The sequence below is a fragment of the Amphiprion ocellaris genome, chromosome 9 (genome assembly GCF_022539595.1).
Source record: "Amphiprion ocellaris isolate individual 3 ecotype Okinawa chromosome 9, ASM2253959v1, whole genome shotgun sequence".
Lineage (NCBI taxonomy): Eukaryota > Metazoa > Chordata > Actinopteri > Pomacentridae > Amphiprion > Amphiprion ocellaris.
This window is the reverse complement of record NC_072774.1, coordinates 22599823-22612709: the sequence shown is the minus strand read 5'-3', so window position 1 is coordinate 22612709 and position 12887 is coordinate 22599823. Positions and strand designations below refer to the sequence as shown.

At 38.6% G+C, this 12887-nt stretch overlaps 1 protein-coding gene across 1 annotated transcript; it reads left to right on the top strand.

Annotated features, from left to right (window-relative positions):
- Positions 1-1346: 1346 nt before the first annotated feature.
- Positions 1347-12857, top strand: cops7a (COP9 constitutive photomorphogenic homolog subunit 7A). The gene is made up of 8 exons (XM_023271616.3): positions 1347-1494; positions 4318-4440; positions 6672-6747; positions 7511-7599; positions 8275-8477; positions 8583-8688; positions 9610-9779; positions 12290-12857. The coding sequence occupies exons 2-8, from the start codon at positions 4318-4320 to the stop codon at positions 12327-12329; spliced, it is 807 nt and encodes a 268-aa protein (XP_023127384.1). The 5' UTR covers positions 1347-1494; the 3' UTR covers positions 12330-12857.
- Positions 12858-12887: the final 30 nt, after the last annotated feature.

Sequence of the window (12887 nt, the reverse complement as noted above, 5' to 3'; positions counted from 1 at the left end):
CAGTGAAGGTCGAGTAGTAGAAAGAACAAAGGACCATAATTTTGAAATATTTGTCCTTTTGGGCCAACAGTCTCCAGCAGTTCAGCCTGATAATGTGCTGGTGAGGACAGTCTCTCAGTTAAAGAAAACACCACTGAGGCTGTACATGCTTGATCTATTGCTAAAACACCATATGTACACACACAGACACATTAAGGACAATATGTGAAAATGATGGCTGACATGTCTCAAATATCTATATACATTCTAGCAGCGTTGAATAAATAATTTGTTGTGAACTAGTGGTGGTCACACAAAGTCACAACAGCACCTGCACCAGAGTTTTGACTTCTGATGAGAGTTTTAAACTCATTCTAAGATAAATGGTAACAGCACCTTTTAATGAAGGCCAAGTAAATTTATGTCTTACATTTCATCGATTCTTAGATGGCCTTCCAGATTTTTTTGTTTATGTTTTAGTAAGCAAAGCAAAAGTGGAAACATAAACTTAGTAAACACAAATAGAGGAAAAATATATAAAAACAAGTTTAAATACTGAAGTCAAGACTCCATTGTGCTATTTATTTATATATTATAATAATATACTTCCATTTTGCACTCTGCAATTTAGCTCTACCGTGATATATTCTTGTATCTACCTCATCGCCATATTGCACCTACTTTTCATTCGTATTTGCACTAGTATGTTACCAAGCTGTGTTTTTTGTCTTATGTCATGCTTTGCCTGTTTGCGAGTTTGTTTGTTTTTTTAGGTTCCTTCTCAAATTGAATTTCCCAACATTGGAGGTTTCATTTGGTACAACGAGCCTTTTTTTTCTTTTACCCTCTGCTATCCAGATCCCGACATGTCTTTTCTTTTTTTTTCCTCAAGAAAGGCGCCACGCAGCACTGCGCAGCAGCCTGAGCTGTCATTGGCAGGCAGCTCAATGAAATTTCATTGTATATGAAAGTGTGCAATGACAAATAAAGCTATCTATCTATCTATCTATCTATCTCTCTATCTCTCTATCTCTCTATCTCTCTATCTCTCTATCTATCTATCTATCTATCTATCTATCTATCTTATGTGACATGTTCTAACGCGTTCTAACATGTTCAAACGTGTTAGAACATGTCAAGGCTTTGTTAATATCATTAGCTGTGTTGATTTGCCTTGAAGCTGCTGTTCCCTTGAAACTCCATTTTCAAAAAATTCATAAAGCCTAAACTACGACTGCAAAAAAGAAGGTAAACAAATCATAACATAGATTTGGACTAATAACATTCAAAGCCTTGTGAGCATTTTAAACTGGGAATGAAGTTTCGACTGCAAAATCTTCCAGAGCTACAGGGATCCAACAATGTCTAGGTTGTGGCAGTTGACAGCTGTAATTGTCCCGCCCACCTCACTTTACCGTCCAATAGGAGACTACGTTGTTTTGTTGTCGGACGTGTGCTGACCGCGGAACTAAACAATCGAGAGGGACGCTAGCTGGTAGAAACCGACACAATACGGTAAACTTAACCCATGTATTCATATTAGCTTCTTTTGTAGAAATGTTTCCGTGCATTTCCTTGATTTCTGATTATTTCCGCTGTATTGCGTTTTGGTTTCAGGCTGTCGAAAGGTTTAAATTGTACTAAGGCCTAACGCCAGCCTTGCGGGTGGTTAGCCGTTAGCAAGCGAGCTAGCATGACATACTGAAGTAGAAGATTAGCTGACATAAATGTTAACCACTAGCCGCCTCTTAACTGAAACCATAGATATGTTTTGCAAGATTAGCAGGTTATCTGTCATTTTCATGTGTCGATGGCAGATAGGTAACCGGCGCTTATATTTTTTACCGAGGTGATTAAAGCAGTGCAGCTAATTTTATTATTGTGTTGTTGAAGTCTTTGAAAACGCTATTTTATATATTGGTTTAATTTTTAGTTAATGCATTTATTTTTTTTACTTCAATCGTTTTTACCTAGAAACCGTAATGACTGTATGACAGCGTCATTTACTCCACACTTCTGTTCCTGTCTAAGACTTAACAGCATTGTCATAGTAACAACAAAGCCATGCGAATGTGGGCATGTTACTTTTATCAGCAAGGTGCTTAAGCAGTGTTTGTTTCTCAAGTAGTGTACTTAAGGTTCATTCACAGCCATTAGAAAACAGAAACATTGCTGACTCCTTTGTGACTTTGAAACACAAATGATTATCAGTTTGAATCATTTAGAATACAAACATGACAAAAAAGGTCCTGATTCCCAGAGGGATTGTTGCTTCTCTCAGCTTTAAAGCAATTTCAAAATAATTAAATCTGATTTTACACTGTTCACTTTCACCTTTGCCTTTGGGGAAGTATTGTAGACATTTTCACACTTTTCAGACAACCTTACTGTTTAAGCAAATATCTGCAAAGGTGGTGGGCAGGTAAGGCGATATAGCTGTAATATCTAGCCATACTTAACATGTAAATTGTATAATTTCAACTTATTATACATCTTTCCTTTTTTTCCCCTCCTGAGTTGTTTGAAGTTTTTTCAGGTTATTATATTTTTGTTCTGTATCCATACTTGTTTTCGCTATATGATGTTTGCACTGAATGAAATGTTCAAACCAAAGACCATCTCAGTTCAAACACTGTTCACGATCTGATCTTGTCAAAAGTGTCAAAAACATCTCAAGTCTTAGAAGTGATTTGCCACGATATTCAGAGTCTGACCAGTCATCTTCAGAATACGTTTTGGTTTACGGTAGACAAACCACTTCTTTGAGTTGAGAGCCAATTGAAGAAAGTACAGTTTGATACATAAGACTATACCTGCCAAATTTGATCTATTTTGTGTTCTATCTGGGTGGTGTATACCTTTTTATTTTTTAGTAAAAGGTTTCTTTATGTTTGATTTTCTAGCAATCTGTGATTCTAAAGGTCCTTGCAACAATATCAACAATATAAATAGCAAAACAAATGTAAAATGTTTTGAGGAGCTTCTAGTAGATTTTGTACTATAGAGAAGACACTAGAAGGTACTGGGACTAAGGTAGGGATTTTACACCAATTATTTTTATTGACAGTTGGCTGGCATCACTACAATATACTTAAATGACAATAAATTAATGAGAATGATGTATCTATTTGCAGTACAACTTAGCGCTGAACAATTTTGAAAAAAATATCCACTTACAATTTTTCATACAGATATTTCAGTTGTCTTGGATATTTAGCGAGTTCTCAATTTTCTTGTGTCATCTTGCACGGATATTCAATCAATTTTTCAGTAAAAATAGAGAGATGGATCCCATCAAGTTTAGGATTTAACTTGATTGGACTTTTAAAAATACGTGAAATTATAGCAGGTACTGTTCCTCAAACACGGTGTAGGTTGATTTGTTTGGTTGAAAGACATGTTTTCTTATTTGTTTAGTTAGTCTGGGAACATGTACTTTGAATCTCCTTGCTGGGTATTCAGATGGACAACATATAGAAGATGAGTGCATATGTTCATCCATATGGTTCAGGTTTATGGAGTTGCAATCTATCTGTCGTTGTGACTTGTTGAGATCAATAAGAGCTGGTCATACTAGTACTAGTACAGCCCTGGGCATCTAGACTCTGTTGCATTAATTCTAGAAAGTGGCCCCAGGTAATGAAGCTTGTCTTGGCATGTTTGAATTGGAAGGAAGTAGGATCACACTGGCTGCTGTGCTATTTTTTATATTTGGACAATATACAGAAAACATTGACATGAGGTGTTACATAAGTGAATGATCCTTTTTTTTTTAATCTGGATTCTCTCTGTTGATTCTTAATATCTGTTTAAGGCACAGGCAGAATCACTTCACTACTTGGGTAATTATTCTAGTTTGGCCTTCAACCCAAAGTGCATTTGCATCGTGTCTTCATGCAGGGAATAGGTTAATAAATATACATGCCCTGCTTTGCATTTTCTACACTTGTTGCCCACAGTGATGCTACTCAATGCAGCTACTCCTCCACTGTCTGTGTAGCTCTTTAGGTAGATTTGGTCAAAAATACTTGACTGTTTGACATTTAATGAAGGGGAATATTGCTCACATATATAGCTGTTTTTTCAACAGACAATAAGAGGCTGAAAGTGTTTCAAAGGACATGATGCTACATGTAAATGCTTTGGATTTCAGTTGTTCATTAATAAATCATTGTTATCCTTATCAGAATATGTTTGGAAAATCCTGACATGTGATGTCCCTACACGGCATGAATGATGTGGTAGAGCTAAGGCGAGAAGAGAAGTCATTTAGTTGTTTTATTTTTGCATACTTGCTCTGCTAACTATGTCTCTTTTACCTGTGTTACCTGGCATCAGATGGAGGTGGAGCAGCTCCTGTCTTTGTCAGGCTCAGCACTGGCCCAGGCTGTCAGCTCCCTGTTGGAGACCCCAGGCCTCTATGTTTTCTCTGACATCCTGGAGCTGCCTAATGTCAGAGAGGTAAACACACGGTCATACTTCTCCTTATCACTCTCTTTTGGGATTCACTCAAGGCTGTCATAGCAATAAATCATCTTCATCAGTTATTTTTACCAGTGTTAATGTATTCAAGATACATGAAGAATCTGATCAACCAAACTACCTTCACACGGGTTAGTGATGGGTGGGCACAGATCATCATATACAAGATGATGTATTACATACTTTATATGTTAAAACTTGCATGAGAATACCAAGTTAAAATCCTATTTTGGAAGTGAAATGCTACCATTGCAGGAAAATATGAATTTGTAAAAACATTATTCTATTATTTAAGTAAATCCCTGGAAAGAATGGCAAAAAAGCCAGACAAGTGGGAGTATTTACTTAATATTTTAGGTTGTTCTGGCAGTAATATAGTTCAGTTGCATTTGCCCTCATTTACTTAGTGACAACACCTAAGTTTTGTGCCAGGAAAGTTTTATCAAAAAAATCCCACGTGGATTTTCATTTAGTGTTTGTTCTATTTTTATCTTCAGTTAAGCAGATAAAATTTAATTATAACACGTACAACAGAGAGCATTTTCTTTCGCGCTTCACTGCTTTGAAGACATGAACAATACCTGATAAAGTGTGGCAATTATAGAAATGACGTGAATTGCATCTAGGCTCATTTATATCTTTAGATGCTAGATACCCAGGTTAAATTAAACACTGGTGAAGCAAAATTTTGCTTCCCTGATGAAATTTTTAAAGTTTTATATCATTGTCTCCCAGGTGTTTATGGTTACAGGCAAAAGAGTTTAAAATTCCAATAATAGAACAGATTTTAATGCTCGGTATGAATGCAGTCCTCCTCAGATTTATCCATGTAACTAGGCACGTTCATATGTGTTCTTTCTATCTCTTAAGCCCCTTTCAGACATGAACTTTCCATTCCATTAATCTGATGGCAGGTTAACAGGTTGACTTCATGTCTATATACACACCCTGGTCACATTTCCATAAAGGTTGCACCAGCAGTTTTACCTGTTCAGACCTAGGAACAGTTCTGTGTCGCTTTCAACACAGCACAAGTCTGAACTGAGTGATCACATTAATGGAAAGCTACACACAGGCAGCAGTACTTGGAGTTGTGTGAGGTAATTTAGGCAAAGTTTTTCCACATTCCACAGAGAGTGTTTAATACACAGTTTGTGTTCCAACATCACAACACACCTTTTTATGCACTTGGCTGTAAAATTGCAAATTTTTGAGTCAACACAATGAAATGTCCATAATAATAACAGTTTCCTGTGATGACAATGGAGACTGACTAAAGTAGCATCCATATGTGCATCTCAAAAGAGAGAGTTGTGCACATTTGTACATGGAAATACAGCACCAGTAACTTCATAAGTTGTCACAATTGTAAATTATTGGCAAGAGAGTAAAGGCATGATCCCACAGGCAGTCACACTGTGTAGACCTACATGTCTTCAGACATCAGATAAGTGAACTGTCACATTCAGAAGTTTAGTTTTTAGCAGATAGGACTCAATCTTTGTTTTTTGCATGCATGGAGAATCTGACAGAGGTAAGATCCACTTGTCCAAGATCCACTTGCTTGTTTCCAAAGAGAAAGTGCACAGAGCACCATCAGGTACTTAATTAATTAGGTTGAACTATAATTTATCACAACTCGGAGAAAGGGATTATCAGGATCTAACAGCAGGTCACACTGTGAACATTTCTTCACATCAGTGAAATGAGCTTTCACAGAGTCACTGTTCATCATCTGCTGTTAAATATTTTGATTTGTTGCACCCTTCCTCAGGTTGATTCCTGAGCTTTCAGTTTTACTGTTTAGGAAATCAGAAATAAACTGGGCTGTTTGTCATTTGGGCACTTTCATCAGTTGCTGTTTGTTTTGTTTTAGTCCAGTTTTGCATTTATATGCATTCTGCTTTACTTGATGTGTTGTCTAGTCTTGTGTGTTGGACAAATATCATGTGCCCACCATGGCTTTCTGTGGGAGAGTGGGGGGTTGTCTGAATGCAACAGTTAAGAAAAAATTGACAGATTGATTTATAAAGCCACCAACGTTCCATGTTCCATGTCTAAAAGGGGCTTTACTGACTCATAGTAAGAGCTCTCCTCAGAGTTGCTCACTTTGCATAGGTAAAATGCAGTTGTTTTGTTGCTACGTATCTCATTTCTTACCGTATTCTGCTACATCATTTTCTCTCTTTCATGTTCTCTCTAAACCACAGCTGGAGAATGGCCCTCATGCACCAGTGTACCAGCTCCTGAACCTCTTTGCCTATGGTACCTACTGTGACTACAAAGGTATTGCAGTGGCAGCACAATGTAAATAAGTAATAGGATGGCCCAGCAACTCTTATTATGAACTGTCTTTCTTTGCTGCCAGGCAGACACAGATGCTTTAAACACACTCACCTGAGACACTGTAGGCAGGTTATTCACAGATGAAATTACTTGAGTACTTTGATGTGTTCAGGAAACTTATCATCAAAGTTCCCACTGGCTGATGATCATCTTTGTTGCTGTGGCGCTGGCACAAATGGACAATAAACTAATCTTTTGTGAATTAATTAGCTCTCTGTATAATGCATCAGGAAGCTTTAACAAGAAGTGGAATCTTAATTGTGTCTAAATTTATGCTGAATATCAACCAATAGCCTGGAAAAAGAATGTAGCCTACTTTATTGTCCCCCTTCCTTTCGAGTCATGCCGTCAGGGAGTACATTTACCTTCATAGTCCTGTAAAGTGGAGCCCTGAGAGGAGCTGTCAGAGCTGCCATCTTAGGAGGTGTCAGTTCTGTCACAAGGAGAGCAAGCGAGCAGGAGACAGTTGCTGGATACAGACCTCCTCCTGACTTCCTGCCAACACACTGCCAACTTCCTCCCCACTCTGTTCTGTGATTGCTTAAACAGCTCCACACTCACCTGTGCACTGCCGCGTAACATGACACTTCAAAGTAATAAGTAGTGTCTTGATTATATGTGGCTGTAAAGTGATACTTACTACTGTGGTGTATTTTTCCCATTGTGTCTCCTTCTTATGTTTTATTCTTGTGTGCTGCTTCAGAGAGAGCAGCCTCTCTTCCAGAGTTGACCCCAGCACAGAGAAACAAACTCCGTCATCTGTCCATCATCAGCTTGGCCTCCAACCTCAAGGTACAGATCCAGTATTTTCTCTTCAAATGTTACCATCAAGGTGCAGATAAATTATAATGTGTTGAATTTTTGTATCAAGAATAGAACAAATATTTCTTTACTCAGGCTTATAATCCATGTTTTCAAAGTTCATGTGAAGATTGGCTGTGATTATAAGCGAGCTTGTGGCTGTACTTATATTGGCTAAATTAGAAGTAAACAACAGACAAGCCTCCAGTTAAGAGCACAACTAGTACTGTTCATGTTGTTTTAATAGAGTCTCTCCTTTGCTTTTTCCTACTCTACTGCTCCTGGCTGTATGCCCTTTTCTTTCTCCGCTGCCCTTAAATAATTGATTGATCCTTCTTGTCAGCATTGTCCTTTTTTCTTTAACTTAATCTCATTTTCTATTAACATAACTCCTTTTACTCCTGCCCCGTTCTTCTCCTTAATGTGTCACTTCTTTCCCTGCGTGCGAGCTTGAACTCTCTAATTGCCCAGTGAAGTATTTTTAAATTTCAAACTCCTTTCTTCTTCTCCTGGCGGTGACATTTAGACAATTGAGCATTTTCACTGTAACATTTTTAATCCTTTTCCATCAAACCATTATAGTGGAATCAAATGTGTTGCCTGTCTACCTAGACTTAAAAAAGGAAATGTGAGAATTAAAGCCTCTTCGTGTCTTTTCCCCCACAGTGCCTGCCGTACTCGCTGCTCCTGCAACAGCTTGAGCTGAAGAATGTGCGGGAACTAGAGGACCTGCTGATTGAGGCTGTTTACTGTGACATCATCCAGGGCAAACTGGATCAGAGGAACCAGCAGGTGGAGGTAGACTGCAGCGTAGGTCGGGACCTCGGCCCCAACGAGCTTCCAAACATAGTCAACACGCTGCAGGAGTGGTCAGTGTCCCCTCTATGTCTGTCCACACACTTACCATACATGTATCGATTATCTGTTTTCCTCACTCACACTCTGCCCTCCTCTACACCTTTCTTCTCTCCCAGGTGTACAGGGTGTGAGGCGGTACTGTGTGGTATTGAGGAGCAGGTCTCAAGGGCAAACCAATACAGAGAGAGCCAATTGAAGGTCAAAGTTCAAGTGGAAACAGAGGTTAGTCCCTCATCCCTTCAGCTTACAGTTCTACAGCGTCCCCCAGGAAATCCAGTAAATGACTCTTCCCTCTTTAGCGTCTCACTTTCTTTGTTGCTAGCTGCCTGTGGTATTTTGCTCTCCCCCCTGACTGCATATTGTGGGTTATTTTGTATTTGCTTGCTGTAATTGTTCCTATTGTCAATACTGTCCATTCGAAGATAGAGGAAGCAGTGTTGTAAAGTTACATCTAAGCAATTTAAAAGCATATAGACTTGGTATTAAAGTATTGGTTACTGTAATACACCTAGTCCCCCAAAAGTCCCAAAACTCTAATAATCGTGCCTTTTACTTTTGCATAAATTTGACTGACTTGATCCCACAGTGCAGGTTGGTTTACTTTTTTCTTGTTGCTTCAGTGTAAGACCAACACACTGGTATCCTGCCACTCACTGTCAATCAAACACAGACCTCTCTGTTGTTATTACCAGATTTAAACAGTAAATTCACTGGTAATGTCTGATTGCATCAACTTCCTCAAGGTAGACAAATCAAGTGGTCGTCCTCTAAGGTTACAGTCCTCATAGTGTCAGATTCCCCCTTTGTGTAGTAGAGCAACTCAGCAAGGTTATAGTCGGTCTTCAGACACACAGCTAACAAGTTGTGCACTAAACACACAATAACTTTAGAAGACACCCAATTTATGCAACAAACTCAGACTGCTAAATTCTCATGTTAGCTTTAAATAAACTTTTCACTACATGTTTACACAGAACAGTGACACTGGAAGGGTTTAATGGCCCAGATGAAAAGGAGCAGTTACAGCAAGCAAAACCTTTTTCAGAGATCATCTGTTCATCTGACTATTGTCAAGACACACTTGAAAAATGTGGTCCTCTTGTTTAGTGTTGAATATTTAATCTCTCTTTACTTTCCCATCAGGTCTCAAACTTACAGAAAACGTTGAAGGCCAGCGCTGCCTCTCCGTCATCAGGCCCTGCCCCTGCTGGAGCTGCCTCCAATCAGGATGCAGACCAGCCAGCCGAGCCACGAGACCCTGCCTCCTCTCAGGAACCACGGCAACCAGGCAAAAAAAGTTCAAAGGTGAAAGGGTGAGTACTGTCATTGTGTTTTTATTCTGTGGCTACACAGCAGGCAGCCAAAAAATTGTCCGCACAAATGAATAATTTCTGAAAAGGATGGATTTTTCCATCTGTTTAAAAAAGGAACCAACAGGAGTTTGCATAGAAATTGCATTTATTTTTCATTTTTTCATGGCTAGCTGTTTTCCAAATTACATGCATGTTTGGCCATGTAGAATGATTTACTGAGTTATGTTTTATTCAACGTTGTTTCCACTTTTTTTTTTTTTTTTTTTTTTAAAGGAATTTTATGTTGACCTTTTTGTTTCAAGGGAAAAATACTCATTTCTACAAGTCACTAAATTGGAACAATAAGTTCCATATGGTGTTTTTTTTCCATTAAGTTTCTTTTATTGCTGCTTCTTCTTTTGTTCCGACAAATACTTTGTAAATATGATTTGAAAGATGTTTCATAAATACATATTTCCCCGGTTTTAACCACAGCACTGTAAAACCCACTTTAAACACTTAATTAAAGCCATTAGTCTACTGTTCTTGTTGAGAGCAAAAGCTAATTCAACATAGAACCACTATGTTTCCATTTTTCAATAAACAGTAAAAAGCCAGCTGCCAGTGTAAGTGGTATGCTTGCGTGCGTGTCTGCATGAAGTAGCTTCATTATCAGATGCGCGACAGTGTTTTGCAGCAGTCCTATTACCCTGTTATCAGGGACTCTCTTTTTCGCTTCTGCTTCCATCCAGCCCAATTACCAATGGCTAATTTCACATCTGTCCTATATTGTAAAATGTCACTGCATATACAAATGCCCTGCGTGTTTGCTTCCTGAAAGAGCTGCTTTCCCCTCCAGTCATCAGACGAGATGCTTTGCTCGTCTGCTGTTTATGTTGTTCCTTCTGAACAGAAAGCAGTGATTATTTTCTGGCTGCCTGTCACATTCTGTTGAAACATAGAGCCCTATAATTTCCATCAGTCAGCACAGCACTTCTTTCAAATGAAAATGCACTCAGTGTGTTAAAATCCAAATTAATGATGGCATAACCTGATCTCTCAAATTAAAATGAGTTCTGACATAATTTCTTTATGAAGCTATTTAAAGGATGCGACTGATAGTGTAGCTGTTATTATTAGAAGTAGGTTCTTTGCCAAATTAGTTTTCATTTGCAGGAAAAGAAAATCCACTGAGATCAGTTCCAGTGCAAAAATACTAAACAGTAATGTTAGATATTTTAACAGAAAGACAATTTTGCACCCAGGTTGCATCAGTACTACGTTGGTTTAGTACAGTGGTTCTCAAATTTTTTCTGTCGGGCCCCCCTTTGGACAAAAAACTTTCGTGCCCCCCCAATAACTTTGTGTGTGTGTGTGTGTGTGTGTGTGTGTGTGTGTGTGTGTGTGTGTGTGTGTGTATATATATATATATATATATATATGAAACTGTAAAAACATGAATATGCAGGGCTGTGCTATTTTATCTGATTCCATTTTGTTCCATTCCGTTTTGTTGGACTCATTTTAGTCCAGGGACCACATAAAGCCCAATCTGATCTCCAGTGGGCCCCATCAAGTAAAATCACAGCATAATAACCTATAAATAACCACAACTCCAACTTTTCCCCTTTGTTTTAGTTCAAAAAAGTACATTCTGAAAATGTTCACATTTAATGAAGTATCTTTTTACAAAATATTATGAACCTGAAATTTCATAAGGAAAACAAGTTCAATTTCAACAGTAGCCTATTATGCCTCAGTTCATCATTTACACATGCATTGTAACTGCCAGATAACAGTTTATCTACAAAAACAAAACATTCAGTCACAGGTTTCTGGAACTGAACAATCTAGTATTTTACTTCATGATCAGAACAACTTGTCAAGTTCTAGAAATTATTTTAAATTTACAGTTTTACAAATTTACAATTTACAGTTAATGTTGTTGTGATTTTTATCATTTGTAAAGTCGTCCCGCGGGCCTAAATGGACCGTCTGGGGGACCGGTTTTGACCCGCAGGCTGTATGTTTGACATCGCTGGTAAAAACAATCGGAGGAGATGAGCCGAGTATGTGACATGATCGAGTACGCTGGTGTTCCGACTGCACATTAACGATGCGTTCTCCCGTTCTCAGGAGTCTGTACTTCAGAGTCTGAACGGCCAGTGCATATACCATAGATATATATAGAAGATCATTATTATTATTAATATATATATATTTTTTTATATCTATGGCATATACAGTCTATGGGGTCAGCACAATTTCAGTATTGTTGTACGCCGCGAAAAACAGGCCAACGTTAAAACAATAGTTCAGCTAATTAGTTCCGCGTTGAAGGACCTTTTCCTCCCAGTCTCCCGCGCCCCCCTTGACATGCCTCTGTGCCCCCCCAGGGGGGCGCGCCCCACTATTTGAGAAACACTGGTTTAGTAGAACGAGAAGAAAGGTGAAAAAGTAAGCCATTAGATTATTTAAATAAGTCTCACAAAGTGTCAATTGAGTGTTTTTATCGGCTGCTTCTTGTCCAGGCTGCGTGGCAGTGGGAAGATCTGGTCCAAGTCCAACTGAAGACAAGAAACTGAGATGTGGCAACAGCAGCACTGATGGACACTCTCACTAATTAACGGACACATGAACATATTGATGGACAAATGGATACAATAAGCAACTGCTGCAACCACTGTTCATGGATACCATCTTCACAAACACTTGCTACAGTTCAACCAGGAAGCTTCTCAAGAACTTTACTTGTCACCAGATCTCACCTTGACAGATTCTCACACACACTGGCTTGTGGATGGAGCAGGTGTGACATCCACTCTTGCAGCTGTTAATAACCTAATCGGCAGACTGTCACTGTAAATACTCACACACACACAGCAATTGCAACACATGCAGACAGAAAGTCTGCAGTAGAAGTCAGTTGCCTTTGACCAGAAACAGGATCAGTGCGTTGGACACCTATGTGTGTGTGTGTCGGTACCTCTGTTGATTTTCTGTTTTGATTAATTCTATTTTGCTTTGTATTTTTTCTCTGAGCTGAGACATGTATAAAATCTGAATATAAATTGTTGGAAAATAAAACTAAGCCCTGTACTTCTGTATCTTGGCTGTCTCATTAATGTC

What these genes read in the sequence shown, in the direction of transcription:
- cops7a (XM_023271616.3), top strand. Translation starts at nt 4,318, where the DNA reads ATGGAGGTGGAGCAGCTCCTGTCTTTGTCAGGCTCAGCACTGGCCCAG. An exon ending in AGCTGCCTAATGTCAGAGAG is followed by an intron (nt 4,441 to 6,671) that starts GTAAACACACGG and finishes TCTAAACCACAG; the next exon opens with CTGGAGAATGGCCCTCATGC. An exon ending in GTCAACACGCTGCAGGAGTG is followed by an intron (nt 8,478 to 8,582) that starts GTCAGTGTCCCC and finishes CTTCTCTCCCAG; the next exon opens with GTGTACAGGGTGTGAGGCGG.